Here is a 19916-nt window from a genome sequence, read left to right on the forward strand (position 1 = left end):
TTTATGTTTAGCTGCAACTTGTAGCAGCCAAGCGCCGAATTTTAAATGCAGACGGAATCTTAGTTGTTTAACGATCCCTTTTCTCATTCTTTTAGGAATAAGTAGAACCTATTGAAGGATAGTGTTATAGAGTTAGGGTATATTTACCTCTAGGTTTTACAGTATTCACGAGATTAAGAAGGATTTCAGTGTTAAATTGGAGTTGAAGAAGGTAGTTTTCCTAAATCTATCTTCCGTTCTGTATCATATACATATATTGACCCTCCTCCTCCAACATGTGTTGTGGTCACAAAGTAGAGTAATTGCTAAAAACGGAATGAGTAGTCGATATTTTCTGCTAAAAACGGAATGAGTAGTCGAAATTTTCTGCTAAAAACGGAATGAGTAGTCGAAATTTTCTGCTAAAAACGGAATGAGTAGTCGACATTTTCTGCTAAAAACGGAATGAGTAGTCGAAATTTTCTGCTAAAAACGGAATGAGTAATCGAAATTTTCAGCTAAAAAAGGAATGAGTAGTCGAAATTTTCTGCTAAAAACGGAATGAGCACTCTAAATTTTCTGCTAAAACGGAATGAACACTTTAAATTTTCTAAACTTGAGCTCGCGGATGTCCAACATAAAGCACCGCCTCGTGACCAATATGGCTAATATCAACTGAAAAGCTTATTTGAAAACTGGCCACGCATATATTGGCCTATCAACTTGTCTCAATAATGTAGTCATTGGTTTTCAAAACTCATACATGAAATTGTATGTTCATGGTTTTCAACATGAAATTGTTGAAAGATCTAAAGCCGAACTGGCTAGCCATGACAAAAACAAAGATGGTGAACACTGAGTCACTTCAGTGATCTCGTTGAAGCAACTCTAGTTAGCTTCTGTGGCCTCAGTACCAACAATTGTATACATAGATATTGTTTTTTTTTATTTCTTGGTTTTAGATTTTATCTAATTTTAGAGTATTTTAGATATTATCTTTGATTCTTAGAGCTGAAGTCACCTTGTTTATGCAGGCGAAATATCCACGTTGTTTCACCTTGTATTTTAGTTCTACTGGCCGTAGCCCCGTGTGGTTTCTTCATCTTGAGATTTTTCTCACTCTTTGTTTATATGGAGAATCAAGAAAACAGCAAAATTCGTACATTATTCTATAGCCATGAGGCCAATAATTTAAACTTGGCACAAAAACGACCAGCCAGAAGCACCTTTCACAAGACGCCTAGATTTGTGTTCCTACTAATTTGCTCCAGCTCATGAATATCGGTTTCGCAGAGCAGGACGGAGGGGACATTTGCTCCCCTCTCCTAGTTCCCTCTTTGAATTCAATTTTTTTTATTTTCATTGAAAAATAACCTGTTTTCGGTTTTGGTATTTTCATGAAAAAAATCCAAAAAAGTACCTCGCCCCAGATTTTGGTAAGATTTTATTAATGTAAAAAAAAAAAAAAAAAAAAAAAAAAAAAAAAAAAAAAAAAAAGCATCAAACATGCCATCCCTGCAATCCTTGGCCCTCCACCATGTTTTGGTGAATCGGCACCACTGCAAAACCTAAAAGGTATGTTTGGCTAACAAACAGCAGAAAAAATAGCTTTGACAGTTTAAAACTGTGCCTGTAATAAGAGTAAAGTTTGTAGAAAATTTTTAAAAAGCAGAGAAAAACTAAGAGCTTTTACATTATTTTGAATTATAAATAATTTACCTGAGACTGAGCAGGGGGTAATAGCCGAGGAGACGCAGCTGGATTTCTATATGGCGAAGTTCCTGACCCTGGACTTGGTGGTGGTTGTACTGCACCATAGGGAGACGTTACAACAGACATCGAGGAATTAGATTGCTGCTCATCTGGTAGGGGTGATGGATAAGGACGTGGTGACTGTTGCTGAAGTACTTGCATAGGTGATTGCTGCATAGGCGACTGCTGCTGGTGAAAAGGCATTGGAGATTGACGCGGTTGCATAGAAGAATGATGAGGCATAGGGGATTGATGTGGCATGGGCGACTGATGAGGCATAGGAGATTGATGAGGCATTGGAGACTGATGAGGCATGGGTGATTGATGAGGCATTGGGGACACTTGTTGCATCGGAGATGCTTGGTTGTTGATAGGGCTACGTTGCATTAGCGGAGATCGTTGAATTGGTGAGTGTGGAGGATAGCTCTGACTTACAGGAGATTGCGCAGGTAACTGTTGTCCCACAAGATGGGGCATCTGAGGTTGGTTGGACCTTGGCGTAGGTGATGTCATTGCAGGATGCTGTGGAGACTGAGGTACTTGAAACCGAGATTGCACAGGAGTAGGACGTTTTTGAGGTTGATGCATATTAATCATTGGGACAGGTCTTGGCTGTTGTAACTGTGGTGCCGTGGATGGAAACGTTGTAGATTGGGCTAAGAATGAAGAGCCTGGTTGAGACTGCGATAACTGCTGCAGGTTTTGACTGAACTGAAACTCATTGGGCCCAGCCTTCTGCCGATTCTCCAATGCTAGACGCTTCTGCTGCTTTGCTTGATAATCCTGAAAAAATAAACAAATCGAAAATCAAGAAAAAACAAAACATAAGGCGAAAAAACGGCTGTTAACTTTGTTAAAAAAATTCATAGGAGACAAACGAATTTACTTTTTTTCTACAGGGGCTTAATACACCAAGTATGTTGCGATACAAACATACTATGATACAAACATATGTTACGATACAAACATACGATACAAGCGTTTGTATGACAAACGCTTTCTAGGCAAAGAGCCAACAAGCATGGGACAATTGTGCATGAATTAATTACGATTCAATTATGTCATTTACAACGTATGCAGCAGAATTGGCACAATTTCATCTCGGCAACGAGAACAAAACTCGTAAAATTTTTCTGCAAATATCCCTTCCCATCAAAAACTTAATTGTCAATTCAGTTTTCTTGACTTAAGCCTATTATTTCAGCTTTTTTATGCATTCATTTTCTACATTTTCCCTTCTGGATTCTTCCCGTTCTTATGGCCTAAAATTACACCTTTTTGTGAGTATGTCTTCTGGAGGTTGCGTTCCCCCTCCCCTCTTATTTACCAAAAGTCATCTTTTTTTGTGATGATTTGACTTGTCCTGTAACATATTCTCTTACTTTTATATTAATTAATACATTCTATTCTTACAATACCGCGCTTCAAAAAGAAAGAATGATACAAAGAGAATAAAAACAACAGCTGAAAATGACAAAATAAAATATCAGATAAACATTATTGGTTGAGTAAATTGTAGTGCATGTTTATGCGAGGGACAATCCTAACCTGAAGGAAGGACAACTGTTAATTAGCTTCTGAAGGAAGGAAAACTGTTATTTGTCAACATTAAAATCTTGCTAATAATCCATTCTGGCAAATCGGGCGTTTTGATAATATTGAACATAGAACATTCGACATTCTTTTTACTGGAGAACGAGAATATAAAACAGTACACTTAGTGATGCCAAAAATAGCCAAGATGGCAACCCTGACAAGAGCTGAAGATAACAGAATAACAAATTAGAGTACGGCAATTTTTACCTTAATTTGCATGCCGTGTTGATCAGCTTGTCGTCTAATAGATCCCAAATCTGTTTCTAAAGCCAAAAAATAGACAAGATGGCAACCCTGACAAGAGTTGAAGATAACAAAAAACAGACCACGAATTTTTTTTACCTTGATGCGCAAGTCATGTTGTTAAGCTTGTCGTCTAATAGGCTTCAAATCTATTTCCAAAGCCAAAAGTAGCCATAATGGCAACCCTGGCAAGTTTTGAAGATAACATAATATAAATAAGAGCATGAAAATTGTTACCTGAATTTGCATCCCATGTTGTTTTGCTTGTCTTCTAATAGATTCCAACTGTTTTTGTATTGCACTCTGTTCAATTGAAACCCGTTCCAGCTCAACCGCATCATTTGGATTTAATTCAGTACCATTTTTCCTACACTGACGCTGCTTAGAATTCAACGACTAAAAAAAAAAAAAAAAAAAAAACTTACAGAAGCATAAAAAAGTAGGGCGTGTGGCCCCCAAATCTGAATTTTTCGTTTACGTTAGGGTTAGCTTGGCTAAGATGATAAGAAAAATAAGTTTATTGGCCGTTTTAAGGTCATCAGCCAATATAATTCATCAATTTCTTTTCGTGAATTGGGTTCCCTTGACCCAAGAACTTCTAGAAACATGTTACAGGCTAATCAAGAAAAACATTTTCAAACCGCTGGAGAAACAGTTTTTTGACCTGTTTCCGTAACCCCTAGTACCCTCATCCGCTAAAAAAAAGGTCTTCTTAACCCAGACAAAGAATCTTAAGATTTTCTAAAAAATCGGGAAAACAACTTGGATCATTATTTTTGGGGGCCCGTGCCCCAACTAAAAATAATTTTCAATTTGGAGAACCAATTTTTTCTTCAATTTCTTCTTGTCCACCGGGGCCCAATGACCCAAGAACTTGAGGATCCAATTTACAAGCCGATCAGGTTGCAACTTTACCGGCCCTTTTTTGGGGCCCATTTATGAAGAAAGGGGCCGTGCTCATTAACACTTTTTCTGAACGTTAGGTTCCTCTTGGCTCAAGGACTTGTAGCTTCAAGTTTCAAGCTGATAAAGGACATAAAACTTTTCGTTGGGCCTATCTAAAATTACAAACCAAAAGGTCATATCCGAATTTTGATCTGATATCACGGGGGGTAAGGATGGCAACAAAAAATTCAGAAGGGGATTGGTTGCCCCAATCACTTTTAATCCACAAAAATGGCGTTATGAGCTTCAATTTCCAGTCAAATGAGCCCCCTTCATGGCTCTGATGTTCCGTGCAGATTGGCAAAAAAAAGAAAAAAAAAGGAAGCACACACCTCTGCAATAGGCAATGCCAGAGCATTTGTCTGTAATTCAAAATTGTTTTCTTTTACCTTTTTCTGTTTCCTAAATTGGTTTATCTCCGTCTCCAGCATAGTCTGATAAGATTTGATGATCTGCTGCTGCTTCTCAAGCCATTCTTCGTAATTCATTTGAACTTGTTTCTCTTCTTGAGTAGCAGGGTTGTCAACAGGAAGAGCAGGGACTGTGAGAAGATTGATCTGAATCGGCTGTCGACTAGGTTGAACTTGTGCTGCTGTAGGCTGCGAAACAGCATTGACATGTAAGCTTGGTAATTGCTGGCTCCCAGCATGCTGTTGTGGAGACTGTTGCCACAGAGCCTGTAAAACATATTCAAATATTACATATATATATATATATATATATATATATATATATATATATATATATATATATATATATATATATATATATATATATATATATATATATATATATATATATATATATATATATATATATATATATATATATATATATATATATATATATAATCTGACCCTTAGGGAACCGGGAGGCTGTATGAGCGCATTTTTCCTAGGGATGGGGTCAATAGACTTCAGGGGGCCAAAATCAATAATAAGACATTCAACGCCAATTTTTATGGCACATTTCGTCAAATAAAGGTATCCACCACTTTTTAGGAAAAAACTGTTTCATTGGATTTTTATCTGAGTTTAAACAGAAGTCAAGCCCTATTGAAATCTGTTTGGGTTTCAAAACTGAATAGTTGCGCAGATGCTCTTGTTTCCACAGTAAACACTTATCGGTGCAGATCAAACTGCACAGTGCACTCAAAAACTACCCTTCAGTTGCTAGGAAGTGACAGTTCCTAGTATAGGTCTTTTCATAACATTAATCAGACGATCACGTTGAGTTGGGAGAGAAACCTCAACAGAGTAAATTTTCAGGAGAACACTTAATCTGGAAATAGATACGTATCACGAAAAGTCGTGATAGCTGACTGATAGTTGACCGTTTTGCAGCTAAAAGAAGCATCATTGGATGCACTCCAAAATTAAATGCATGGTGGACATCGGTCCACCATATTCATTATGGTGGACGTCGGGAAAAAAAGGCCTTTTTATTTGCATCTGCATCCAAGATATGTACCCTTATCAATGCAGATAAATTTTGATATATTATTTTTAGCTTGGCCCAATGTCCACCATGCATTTGCCATAGCTCGGCCACCATGCATTTGCCATAGCTCGGCCACCATGCATTTGATTCCTGAGTGCATTCAACGATACTTCTTTTGGCTGCAACTGCAGCCACCATGACTCTTCATGATATGTATTCCGAATGATGGTTTTGCAGAAACTCAGTTTTCGTTTCTCTCCCAAGTCCAAGTGATCGTCTGATTAGTTTTAGGAAAAGGGCTAGACTGAGATGCTGCTCCTATAATTATATAATAATAAATATGATAATTATATATTCGATGCACAAACCCAATACCAGCCCTCCTGGGTTTTGCAAGGCATAGTTCTATCTTTAATTGGCTATGTAGATGCCATTTTGAATTTCAGTCACACATTATACAAAGTTTCAAAATATTTGATACATTAGCACAGGAGTGTAAAAAGATTAGACTTGAATTTAATAGCAAAAATAGAAAATTGTGTTGCTTAATTGGAAAAAGCCGATATAGCAGGCCTGCATATCCCTTGAAAATCCACTGTTTTTGTTTCTATGTCAAAAACAATAGTTATATTTACTCGACATATATTAATGATGTAGAAACGTGTTATTGTCGAGCAATTTTGATAGATGATGTAAAATTTGGGTTACATCGCCCCCGTGTGACCCTAGGTTAAACCCACTAAAATAATCGTCAGGTAAATGAGCCTAAGAAACGAAGGCGGTAAGGAACTGTTCTTTTTTTAATAAACCAATGCTAGAAGTATACGCACTAATGACTGAAAGTAGCATCACACAACCAGCAGAAACCAAACATGCAACTAAAGTAAAGAGTAGGTACATGGGGTAAAGTAAGTAAGTAATTAAGTGTAACGACACTAGACCCACAAGGGCCAAACTGGCGGTTCTGATCTCCATTTCGTGGCCCTTCAGCCAGGAAGTGCAATGGGGGCTGGGGTCCAGCCATCCTGTGTTTTCGCACACCCTTCCTGCTTACCTTCAACAGATTTCTCCAGGTACCCATTTAGAGCTGGGTCGACTATGGCTGAGCTTCAAGAGAAACGCCACTGACCCCTGTCCCAAACCATATAACCGGCCACGCCAAGAATCGAACCCGTGCCCCTCGGACAAAAAACTAGAAACACTGCGGGCCAACCACTCAGCAGGACAAGTACATGGGGAAGGAAGGAATAAACAAGGCCTAAATAGAATGAGAACAAGTTAATAGAAATGAAATGACACCAGAAAAGAAAAGTAACCATTTTATTTTTTTTATATTTTGCATTTTTTATAGTCATTATTATACTATATTTCTATTGTATTTATTATTTTACTTACATTTATTATAACTGTTTTCTACGTATTTTGATTTTGCTGCCAAAAGGGATCTGATATTGCGGTCAAAAAAGAGATAGGAACAGAGCCGCTCAATATCAAAGATAATTAACATCAATTCTTTGGGCTATAGTGTCAATTCTTACTATTTAGCTTGATATAGGTCAGCACAACGTTACATTTTACACAGTGCAAGATTCTATAAAATTCAAATTTCACAGCAATTAACAAACAAGTAAATTATCAACACAACTTTTAAAATATGAATATGCTGCCATTTAACTAAAAGTACAAATCTTTTCAACACAGCTTCTCACATTTTGCGAGGGGCTAGAGTACACTTTGGCATCGGATTTTGGAAACAGAGTCATGATACATTTCATAAGTTAGGGAAATGTTTGGATTAAGAAGATTAAGGAGAAGGAGGATTAAGGAGAGGAAGGATTAAGGAGATTGAGAAGAGGGATGATTAAGGAGATAAAGGAGAGGATTAAGGCGATTAAGGAGAGGAAGGATTAAGGAGATTAAGAAAAGGGGAGGTTAAGGAGATTAAAGAAAGAGAGGATTAAGGAGATAAAGGAGAGGAAGGATTAAGGAGATTAACTAGAGGGAGGATTAAGGAGAGGAAGGAGGATGTTGACAATGGATGATGTTCTACTCCATTTGTTAACTAAAAGTACAAATATTTTCAAAACAACTTCTCACATTTTGCGAGGGGCTAACTTGCCTGTTCTACTCCTCCCTAACTTGCAGGGTCAATGCCCATTACTTCAATGCTATTAATTTTTATAGTTATCATCATGCTTAAGGTATACATTCGGAAAGGGCAGAAGATAAAAAATTAAACATAGTAAAAACAACATGCCTGCGTAATTTGCTGAATCCTTAAGTTTGCTGCAGGTGTCGGATTGATCCTAGGTCCTTGCGGAGGAGAAAGCACTAGGTTACCACCTCCTAAGACATCTGCTTTCAACTTTTCAAAGTCAACGTCAGAAAAAAACGGCTTTGACTGACCAGACATTAAATGTTCTTGACTTGCATGCCGTTGAGATGTAGTAGGTCCTTGATCTAAGAGACTTTGAAGAACACTCGACTCCTCCTACAAATATATTGAAATTAAAATATACTGAAAATTTATTGAAAAATACACTGAAACTTGCTTCCAGTTCAGGCACTAAATCTTAAACTCTATATTAATTCCAAGGGATTTTTCCCCTAATATTTTAAGGGAATTGCACTAAGGGATAGTAACACATCTAAAGCTGTTTAATGATTCCGAGATATTACAACCAACAGTTTAAGCCAGTTTATGAGTTATGGATAGGAACATAAGTAGGACAGGATTACCCCCCCCCCCCTTATAGCCCTCTGATTTAAATGGAAATTTGAGTATTTTTCACATAGTTTGTCGATTTTTCGAACTTTTTACAATTTGCCCACTCTTGGAGCAAATTTGTATGCACGGGCCTGGACACGCCCGTTTTATTTTTGAAAAAAAAAAAAAAAATCATGGCAAAAGTTTGAGTTGATCACACATGAAGCTCACGGGGAAGGGGCTCAGGAATTGTGCACTGAAATTTTATAGATTCGTCCATATTTTCTGTACAATTTACCTATCTATTGTCATTTGCCACAAATTTGTGGCAAAAAAATTCAAAAATCAATTTCATGGCTAGAAAACAATTTTAAATCGATGAACCCCCCCCCATACAATTTGCAGCCCTTCAAATTCCTAATCAAAATTCTGGGGATGACCATATGTTATAAAGGAAACCTAACTGCTTATTATACACTTTATATATGCATACCCGAATAGAGAGTGCAAAATGTTCTAAGAAATTAGAAAATCAAATGTTCTAAGAAATTCCTAATCAAAATTCTGGGGATGACCATATGTTATAAAGGAAACCTAACTGCTTATTATACACTTTATATATGCATACCCGAATAGAGAGTGCAAAATGTTCTAAGAAATTAGAAGCCACCTAGCTAAATTTCTTATTTAAATTGATTGTAAAACCAATTTTGTGAAATAAATATATTATTTAGGATGGAGTAAAAAACGACATTCTGAGCAGAAAGAAGTAAAATCATAGCAAGTTGATGAGTCAAAGAACGGGGCTATTATCACAGAGGTCTCTCCCAATATCCGTATTCTGTATCTGATTAAAGGCTTGAGATGATGGAAGAATAGCAATAGCCTAGTAACTAATAGCTCTACCGACTAGGGATTATGTTTTGTTTAAGTTAGTAATTACTAGTAATTACTTCTTACTGAGTAAATAATTACTAAATAATTATTAGTAATTCGTTTAAGAGTAATTACTTTGCTATGTATTCTTTTGCATTTAATTTATTGATTCACATTCTATTAGTTTTAAGTTTGGTATATGACTATTTTTTAACTCGTTTTTGCTTTAACATGGCTCTTTAATTTTCTTAACAATATTTTCTCTTTGTACTTGTGTGATATAGCCCCAATCTAATATTCTTCATCTAAGTAGAACCTGTTTCTCTGACGCTCAATCCTAGTGAAATATACCTTTTCAACGAAACAGCCCTTTCGTATGGCTGACCGAATTCAAATAGCAAATATTTTGCAAGATAAAAGAATATAGTGTCTTTTGGTATCAATGCCTCTACTTTTGAGTATTTTCTTTAACCTGAATAGCCTATTTCAATACTCAGAAGCCTCCGGCATGCAGTTTTAGTTCTTAAAAGGCCTTTACAGGTTGCACGGCCACTTCAGTTTACATTCGATTTCAAGGTCTTTATGGATTGGGCCTCGACTCAGTCTTGTGACTACGCCCATAGTAACGATAATAATGACAAACAAAAGCTTATGTACAGAAATATTAGCAGTTAAAACAGGGACTCATTTTTGGTAACACAGGAAGTTCCAACTTTCACGGATACCTAAATTAAGACATGGGACGAACTCGAAAGCTTGGTCCGATCAAAAGACTTCAATGTGGCGAAATTCGTACACACACAAAAAAAAAAAAAAAAAAAAAAAAAAAAAAAAAAAAAAAAAAAAAGGATATTCTGATTTTTATAACCAAGTAAGAGTCCGATGCGGAGAAAAAAAAAGAAGAAAAACCAGAAAAAAAATAATGTGAAAGAATAAGAATTAAAGCCAAAACTAAAAACATTGAATAAAAATAAAAAAGAAAGACAGTGAATAACCAAAATATTTCTAAAATAACAGCAGAACTAAGACCAAATTCCAAATATATAAAATTGAATTACTTCCCTCCAAACCAGATCATATTAGTCAGATGCCTTATTGATTATAACGGAAAAATAGTCACTATGTATCTTTTTTTCTGTGAGTTTCCCTGACGTAAAGAACGTTTCTTAGTTCCTTCTTATTTTCTAAACTTTATAAGACATAAATTTTAATAGAAACTTAAACTTCCTTTGTTCCTACCTTCGTATACCATGTTACCATTAATAACCTTTCTTGTATAGATTACTGAGCTCATGATAAAATCTATTTTCATGTTTTTAAAGATTTATTACTACAGAGCGACTCGAACTTTAATTCTCATTTTCCTTTCAATCGTTGTTTCTTGGAAAAACTCCATGAGTGAAATTGTAAGCTATAATAGAATATACTACGGTTTATTTGCCAAAATAGCACAAATAATGTTAAGACTTTGCAGAAAAACTGCACCTAAAATAATTCTGAAAATATAAATCACATCAATATTCAGAATCCTTCTAGCGCACCTTGTCAAAATAAATTATAAAAAAGTTTTTAGATTTCGGAAGAAACTAAATTTCAGCTGGTTGGGGGCAAACTGAGGTCTAGGGGGGCGGGGCGAGGCCTGGGAGAAGCAGTTGCCTCCCTGCCCCATAGCAAGTTACGTCCCTGATTTGCTTATACTTACTGTCAACTGCCCCTTCTACTTTATTTTAATAAAAACAAAATTTAAAAATTACAAAATAATTATAAACGTTATATTATTTAAAGTTTGCACCCACAAAATCTCTGCGCCCGGGGAAAGTGCCCCCCCCCCAAGAAAAACACCTCTGGCACCAATCCACCTGAGGCCAATACAGCTGCGCGAGCTCCTTCCCAATGCTAATCTGTTAAAAGCTTCACTCTCTCCCATGAAGCCTAAAAAACCTTTAAACCCTTCCTTATAACATCTTCCCACCTCACTCGGGAACGACCTATTTTTCATTTGGCCCTAGTTGATTGGCCGGAAAGCATCAAAGCTTAGAGGTTAAATTAATAGATACCACAAGCAGATTTTCTAGATTTCTATTTTAGATGAAAAGGTTCTTGTGACAGAAGGAAAAAATTAGATGACAATAAAATCAATACCTTCGGCCTCGTTCCCGGATATGGAGGAGGAGGGCGGTAGGGAGGTGGGGGCTGTGAGTACACGACAACAGATGCTCCAGGTAGCTGGTTAACGTTAGACGTTTCTACTCCAGGCTCTAGCTTCAAATGATTATCTTCAACAGCATCATGTTCAACTGATGGCCTAAATAAACACAGACTTTTAATTAATAGTTACAGGAATCTAAAAAAAGATTAAAAAATAGGGCTTAAGTATTTTGACATAAATCTTCTTTTCCTTATAAGAAATTTGGCTACCCGCCAATAATATTAATAATACAGCATCCGAATTTACAGTCCCTACCGGCGGTGCGGATCTCAGCTTCATGGCCCTTCAGCCAGGAACTGCAATGGGTGATTGGGGGCCAGCCATCCTGTGCTTTTGCACACCCTTCCTGTTTACCTTCCCTGGATTTCTCCGGGTACCCATTTAGAGCTGGGTCAACCAATCAGTAGTGGTTGGCATAATTGAGTTATGCGTTAGCCTATATGCAATATCTTTTTTCAGTCGAAAGAACAACATAAAAAAATAAGAAAGAAATGCCATTAGTATGAATTCTTCCTTTTATTACTCCAAGACACTATGCACAGTCACTATGTCACTATCTGCACTAATCATTATTAGGATGATCAAACACGCGTTCTCTATCGTCTAGTGGTCCTAAGGAAAGTCCCTGAATCATTTACGATGTTACATTGACTTTCTCTTCTACAGTACACAGTCAACAACAGGATGAGAATTAAACTGATATAAGAAAATAAAAATCAAATTTAATTTAGGATATGGTATGAAAAGAAAAACAAGCAAAAACTTAATCAACGAGGTATAACTTAAAAAAAATCATTAATAATTTCAAAAATCAGCTCAAATATTAGCTACTGAAAATATTGGAAAATTCTGTTTACCTAGCTGAACTTCTTATCTTTAAAATATTACAGAAAGGTTGACCGTTTTTAACCACCATTTAATCACCAGTACCATTTTGGCTATTTTAATAGCAAAAATGTATATAGTAAAGTATATTAAAATATATTATATATTAAAATATACATATATTTTAAGTTAAATTTTAACATGAGTCAAATTTTTGGTAGCTAGATTTCACGTCACCCAATCAAAACCAAATGTCTTAACGCGGATGGATATTTGCTTCAATTCAATTTCTGATTACAGTTGACAAATTCGTATCTCCGGTTGGCAAAATTTCGTTTAAAATGAAGATAATACTTGGTTTGCTGCTATTTCCTGAGCTGACAAACTCATTTCACCGGTTGGCAAAATTACATTGAAACTAGATAAGATATCACTTTCAGTTCGCTTCTAGGCAGAAAAATTCGTTTTCATAGAAGGCAAACTTTAGTTTTAACAAATGAGAGATTTTTCTTTGTATACTGGTAAAATCTCCTATTTTTGTTCTTTTTTATATAAGCGTTCATAGAAGCCCCCTTTTTAGGATCAATTTTCCAGGAAGAGAAATTGCTTTCAATCAGGTATCCTCACTTGTAAAAACCTCACTTCTGTATCAACTATGAGATTTAGAAAGTTTCTGCTTTAGAAAGTTTCTCTATTCTTCTGAGAAAATTAGAGAAAAATATCTTATAAAAGTTTGCCCTTGTCCACCGACAGTATTAATGAATGCAACAACACTTATCTAAGCTGAAACACCCGTCAGTTGATAACTTAAAGCCCAGTCTTAATTTAGTTCACGAATAAAGGTACTTTTATGAAATTCTCTCCAAAGTGGCTAAACACATTTCCACCTTCTTTCAAATGGCGTCCCTGGACAATAACTTTCAATCATTTAGAGCGTTTTGTTTCAATGTTTTTATCAATAACAACAGCAATTTAATAATACTAAAAATTCGCTTAACCCTATGCTTTGCAGTATATTTGTGTTTGAATTTAGTACAGAAGATTTTATAATTGCTTTTTTGTATAATATCTATAATAATAATAATAATAATAATAAAAAAAAAAGTTCCTTAAAATCTCAGATTATTTTTTCAAGTCTAGCCTTTGATTCTATTTTTCTTAAGAGCTTTAGCGCACTCAAAAATACAAATAATCAAATCATCCACCAAATTTTATAATTGGATATCCAGTTTACTTCAAAATTCACAAAAACGCCAAAGCATTTTCGCTTAAATCGAATCTATCTGCAACCACAGGCTAAATCTAAAATAAAAGAAGAGCCAGAATGTAGCTTACGGAACAGACAATTCCTTCTTCACATCTGTGTCAACAGCTTCCGTTGTAGATGGTAAATGACTTTCAAGATCCGTGTCAGTATAGTCAAGTATATTGAAGTTGTCTGCACCAGCACCGTAATCAAATATATTAAAATCACTCCCTAAACCTGAAAAAAGTAAACTGTAAAAAAAAAAAAAAAAAAAAAACTGTTAAATACCGAGTCTTGCTGTAAGCCCAGACCAACCAAAGTTTTACAAACAAATTTTTAGTCCCTCTCAAAATGTCAAAAGTTTCCAGAAGGAGATTCACCTCGATCCGAAATTTTTGTCTGACCTGTAAAAACGTAACAAAATGCATATAAACCAATTTCTGATGCGTTTTTAAAAGTTTTTGCACCCCCCCCCCACCCCTACACACACAAACACGCACACAAAAAATCCTGGATACGCACTTGCCTGTATACCTATATCTGCCTGATGATATACAAGCAATAGCTAACGACGTTCTTGAAGCGATTAGCTCGTTTAGAATGGTCATAAATGCATCCCAAAAAGAATTCTGCCAAAATTGCCTAAGAAATCCACGCTTAGAAGTCAATAAACCCAATCATATCCCTCTTACAGGGTCGGAGGAGTTGATTAAGTGGGAGGATCTTTTCATAAAGGATGTTTCCTTGGGGGAAGGGATATTTCTATGAAGGGGACACCGGATTTCCCAGCATTATTTAAAAAAATAACAAGTTTTTTCAACTGAAAGTAAGCAGCAATATTAAAACTTAAAACGAACAGAAATTATTACGTATATGAGGGGGCTCGCCCCCTAGTCAATACCTCGCTCTTTACGCTTAAGTTTTTTTTTGTACTTTCAAAAGAGCTCTTTGGTGAGAGAGGGTAGAGCCTCTCCTAATATGGGGGGGCAGAGCCAGAAAAACAGGTTCACCCATCAGGATTGCTCACTCATCCACCCCTGTAACTAGTGGAACTATTGACTTCCTGGGAAGAGGTACATGGCCTTTTGATCCCCTTCCTCTGGACCAGCTTCTGTGAATAAGCAGACCGTATGACTGCTTAAAAAAGGGCATACATAGCTACCTATACACTCTTTTGGTAAAAATAGTATGATGGCATAAAAAGCAACCAAAGACCCATATTAAGGAAAAATTCAAAATTATGGTGAGCAATTCTCACATGCTAATACCTTTCTTTTGAAAGACTTACTAGTTTCATTTTCATTAATAGCCTGCAAAGAGGAACTTCTTCTTGGCAATATTTGGCACATAACTGTGGTGCTCATTTGCTCAGTGCTGATTCACAAAAAAAGTACATAGGGGTCACCATTTGCTTGCATATGAGCCCTTAGTCAGCTCTTTAAGACTTTGAGAGAATCGTAGTTTTATATAAAAGTATTTCATTTGACAATTTATCTATATACTTAATCAAGTTTACATTATTGATGCAATTTCCCTTACAAATCTGGAGAGGGTCTAGCCAGTGTCCTAACCTTTCCAAACACCTGAAATGGCCCAAAAGTAGTGTTTTTGCTGTCATATGACACTTTAAGCAGATGCTATTAGGACATGATAAAAAAAAAATTTAGATGCTTAACCATCACATTCATGAACAAAAAAGTTGGCAACCATGACTGAAAAAAGGATTATAAATCGATATTTTTTAACAGGAAAAGTCATGAAAAACTTCTGAATTTTTATGATCTATATTTTCAGTGTATAGAGAGAGAGAGAGAGAGAGAGAGAGAGAGAGAGACAGAGAGGGACAGAGAGAGAGACAGGGAGAGAGAGAGGGAGGGAGAGTGGGAGAGAGAGAGGGAGGGTGGGAGATGGAAGGAGAGGGAGGGAGAGTAGGAGGGAGTGAGACAGAGGGAGAAAGAGAGAGACAGGTATAGATAGAGAGAGAGGGAGAGAGTGCGAGAAAGAGAGAGAGAGAGAGAGAGAGAGAGAGAGAGAGAGAGAGAGAGAGAGAGAGAGAGAGAGAGAGAGAGAGAGAGAGAGAGAGAGAGAGAGAGAGAGAGAGAGAGAGAGAGAGAGAGAGAGAGAGAGAGAGAGAGAGAGAGAGAGAGAGAGAGAGAGAGAGAGAGAGAGAGAGAGAGAGAGAGAGAGAGAGAGAGAGAGAGAGAGAGAGAGAGAGAGAGAGAGAGAGAGAGAGAGAGAGAGAGAGAGAGAGAGAGAGAGAGAGAGAGAGAGAGAGAGAGAGAGAGAGAGAGAGAGAGAGAGAGAGAGAGAGAGAGAGAGAGAGAGAGAGAGAGAGAGAGAGAGAGAGAGAGAGAGAGAGAGAGAGAGAGAGAGAGAGAGAGAGAGAGAGAGAGAGAGAGAGAGAGAGAGAGAGAGAGAGAGAGAGAGAGAGAGAGAGAGAGAGAGAGAGAGAGTAAAGAGAGGAGAGAGAGTAAAGAGAGAGAGAGAGTAGAGAGAGACGGGAGGGGAGAGACAGAGGGGGAGAGAGAAAGAGAGAGACAGAGAGTAAGAGAGTAAGCGAGTGAGAACGGAGAGTAAGAGAGAGAGAGAAAGAAAGAGGGGAGAGAGAGAAAGAGAGGGGGGAGATAAGAGGGAAAGAGGGAGAAAAAGAGAGAGAGTAAAGAGAGAGAGAGAGTAAAAGAGAGAGAGAGAGAGAGAGAGAGAGAGAGAGAGAGAGAGAGAGAGAGAGAGAGAGAGAGAGAGAGAGAGAGAGAGAGAGAGAGAGAGAGAGAGAGAGAGAGAGAGAGAGAGAGAGAGAGAGAGAGAGAGAGAGAGAGAGAGAGAGAGAGAGAGAGAGAGAGAGAGAGAGAGAGAGAGAGAGAGAGAGAGAGAGAGAGAGAGAGAGAGAGAGAGAGAGAGAGAGAGAGAGAGAGAGAGAGAGAGAGAGAGAGAGGGAGGGAGAGAGAGGGAGAGAGAGGAGAGAGAGAGAGAGAGAGAGAGAGAGAGAGAGGGAGAGAGAGAGAGAGAGGGAGAGAGAGAGACAGACCCCCGTCACTTTTCTTCGATGGCCGTAGTTTCAATGATTTTGCATATATAAGAATATTACGTATTTTTTTTTTTATAGATGTGTGCATATAAGTGTGGTAATTGGATTATTTTTATGCACTCTCTGAATGATATTTTATTATTGCAATATTATGATAAATAGAAGTTCAAATAGGGATAAAATCCTTTTAATAGGCAGTGTTTCACAAACAGTGATAGAAATTTAAAAACAATACCCGAGATTTCAGTCACATATGGAGTAACCATTCTTAGTAATAAAATTGAACTGAAACAATTTAGAACAATATTTTATTTAAGGAGTAAAATGGGAGTATAAACTACTTATTCCTTGACTGCTTTTCAAAACAAAGGTGGGTGATACCCTTTTGATCTTCTTGGGTTCGGTTCGTTAGCATTCTAAGCTGTAGTTTTTACATAGAGCTCAACTAAGTAGGCAGATTAAACTTTACATTGAAATATTTTATTAAGCCGCGGCCCATAGAATCTCACCCAAGTTAATCTGTGTCACCATTAAAGGGAGCTTTCTGCAATTAGATTTTCTTTATTTCAAAAGTTTTACAAAAATTTTGCTTTAAACCCCGGTCTGTTGATTTTGAATTTGAAGTTATCATGTATTTTGCAGTAGGTTACATCAAGACATGGCTTATTGTAGAAAGAGAAAAGCCAAGACAAATAGTCCAAATAATTGTGGAGGCAAATGTCTTGAATAAAATTTTCTTTATTTCAAGAGTTTCACAAAAATTTTGCTTTAAACCCCGGTCCCTAGAAACCAAAGAGACATTATCGAACAAAATGAAATGGTCTGGAAAGCTGAAAACTTGTTTCGAAGATGCTAAAGCAATATTTTCTGGTTTCAAGTCTTTCTCTGATACGACTCAAACCTAGAGTTAGGGTCGCATCGGTCCCGTCCCTACGCTATTGCATGTTCTTCCCACATGTTACTTTGCCCTTATATACGGGATTTATTGGGGGTGTAAGTACGGGGGTCGCCACTTATTGATGCAAAAATGGCACAAAAAGGTTGCTATGCCACTTACACGAAGGGGAGAACCCCTTGTCGGCCCAAATGTTAGTGGGATTTTCGCGCTTACTCCAAAGGTTCTGCAAATATCGGGTTTGGTACTACCCGATTTACAGTATACCCTGTCCCAGGGTATGATAACGCGATCGAGTGGTCAAATGGCCACTTTCTAAAGCCAAGTGTACCCGCCTTGGGTTACGGCTAGAAAATCTCTAACTCTCTCTCCTTGGAGGTAACAAACCTCCCCGTCAATATAATAATGACGGTAGCTCTATTCCAACCCTGCCTGGGATACGGAAACTAGTACACAGTTTGTAGAAAATACCTTACTTGTATTCTTCCAAAAAGGTCACATATAACAACACAAATATCCTTCCCCAAACCACAATGTTGCCCCAATGAAGTTAGATCCTTCCCAGAATTAGAAAACTACCCAAAGCATTATTACTCTTTAAAGCTACCTTTAGACCATTACTCTGTAAAATTCTTTTATGTTTTTCACTTAGCCCGGGTACATATGGTAAGTAACAAAAAATTTGCTATATCTAGCCATGTAGGCTTAAAACAGCCAAATACTTATGTTTGAATTTTGATTGTTATCACGTTTGAAACAATTTTTATGTTATTGCTTAAAAAATAGAAGAAGAACCAGAAAAACACACCGAGTAAATCCTCATCATCCATATTAATGTCAGCAAAATCAGCATCATGATCAATATCAGGAGGCGGGGGTCTTTGTTCTTGCGTTTTAGGGACATCTGGAGTCGCAACTTCTTCAGTAGGTTGAGACTGCAACACATTTTGATTTGTTGAAGCTTGAACAATCAGCTGATGAATTTGGGCGTGGCTTAAGCCTCTTTGTTGCAACATTTGGCGAACTTTAGGATCTTGTAATGCCTGTGAGAAGGGATGATAATTAGTACGTAATAAAACTAATGATGAAATAAGATGAAATTTAATAGCGTAAAACTAACCATTGGAAATGCGAAGTTAAATAGCATTAAAACTTTGAAAATCTCCTTAAACTTAGTAACAAACATATGCACACAACCAATAAGAACAAATTTTTCCAGAATATGAACAGAGAAGGGGGAGGGGTGTCTTGAATGTCAAAAAGATAATTTATAACCAAATATTTCTAAGAATAACACAGTTTTCACAAACATTAAGGGGACCACTCCCCCTTCAAAGAAATATTTGATAACTTCTACATACTGAATAGCTGAAGGTCATGGACAAAAAATAATGACGAGATTTAAACAGATCCCAGTTTTGTAAGCAGTAGTTATTATTCTATCTTACTAAGCAAGCTAGGAATAAATTAAATAGCAATAAGAAAATTGAAACTGGTCTAGACAGTGAAAAAAGAAATAATACACCCTCCACCCCTCTAGTGACTCAAGACTTGCAAAACTAGACTTCTTGAAAAATTACAAAATATAAAATGGGCGGTGATGTGACCATTTTTGTAAACAATAAATGTATAAGACTATTTAATCAACAAAATTAGTATTAAATTGTTTTTAAAATTAAATATTAGTATATAAAATAAAATAAATTATGTTTTTGAACGCTTAAAAAAAAAACTTGGAATAAGTTGAACATTACTCTCCATTTCCTCAATAACACGAAAACCCCTGGAGGTTCTAAAAAATTGCAAAATACTAGAAAGGTAAACTATGTGACTAAAATTACAAATAAGACTATATATTAAGTTAAAATGGTTTCAAAAGCGTTAAACAGTGTTTGCAACAGGCTTAAAGTGCTAGTGAATCCCTCCCTAGAATAATTTTTAACCCTCCACCAATGAGAGAACGGATGCAAGGACGTTGCTACCTATGAGACAAACTTACAAGTTTTTAGCACTAATTTATAATTTTAATAATTAGCATTAGAAGTAGCAAAACGAAGTAGCGAAAAATTTCCAATGAGCAATATAATAAACTTGTCGAAAGCATTTATGAGACTCACGAAACGAATTAGCGATATACAACTTAGCCTACAAGTCTTCTAGACCACCCTTTGAACTGAA

The 19916-nt window shown here is 36.7% G+C and overlaps 1 protein-coding gene across 1 annotated transcript in view; it reads right to left on the reverse strand.

The window, feature by feature from the left end:
• Nucleotides 1-19916, reverse strand: part of LOC148939270 (uncharacterized) — a 191711-nt gene that overhangs the window by 40455 nt on the left and 131340 nt on the right. The window contains exons 28-34 of the mRNA XM_089107180.1: nucleotides 18547-18781; nucleotides 13908-14055; nucleotides 11681-11843; nucleotides 8213-8446; nucleotides 4905-5192; nucleotides 3808-3966; nucleotides 1699-2514 (exon numbers count right to left, since the gene is read on the reverse strand). Of these exons, the coding sequence (XP_088963306.1) occupies nucleotides 1699-2514; nucleotides 3808-3966; nucleotides 4905-5192; nucleotides 8213-8446; nucleotides 11681-11843; nucleotides 13908-14055; nucleotides 18547-18781 (2043 nt within the window). The remainder of the gene's footprint in view (nucleotides 1-1698; nucleotides 2515-3807; nucleotides 3967-4904; nucleotides 5193-8212; nucleotides 8447-11680; nucleotides 11844-13907; nucleotides 14056-18546; nucleotides 18782-19916) is intronic.

This window comes from Artemia sp. Qi Xiang Cuo, chromosome 21 (assembly GCF_049724085.1).
Source record: "Artemia sp. Qi Xiang Cuo chromosome 21, ASM4972408v1, whole genome shotgun sequence".
In the NCBI taxonomy this organism is placed as follows: domain Eukaryota; kingdom Metazoa; phylum Arthropoda; class Branchiopoda; order Anostraca; family Artemiidae; genus Artemia; species Artemia sp. Qi Xiang Cuo.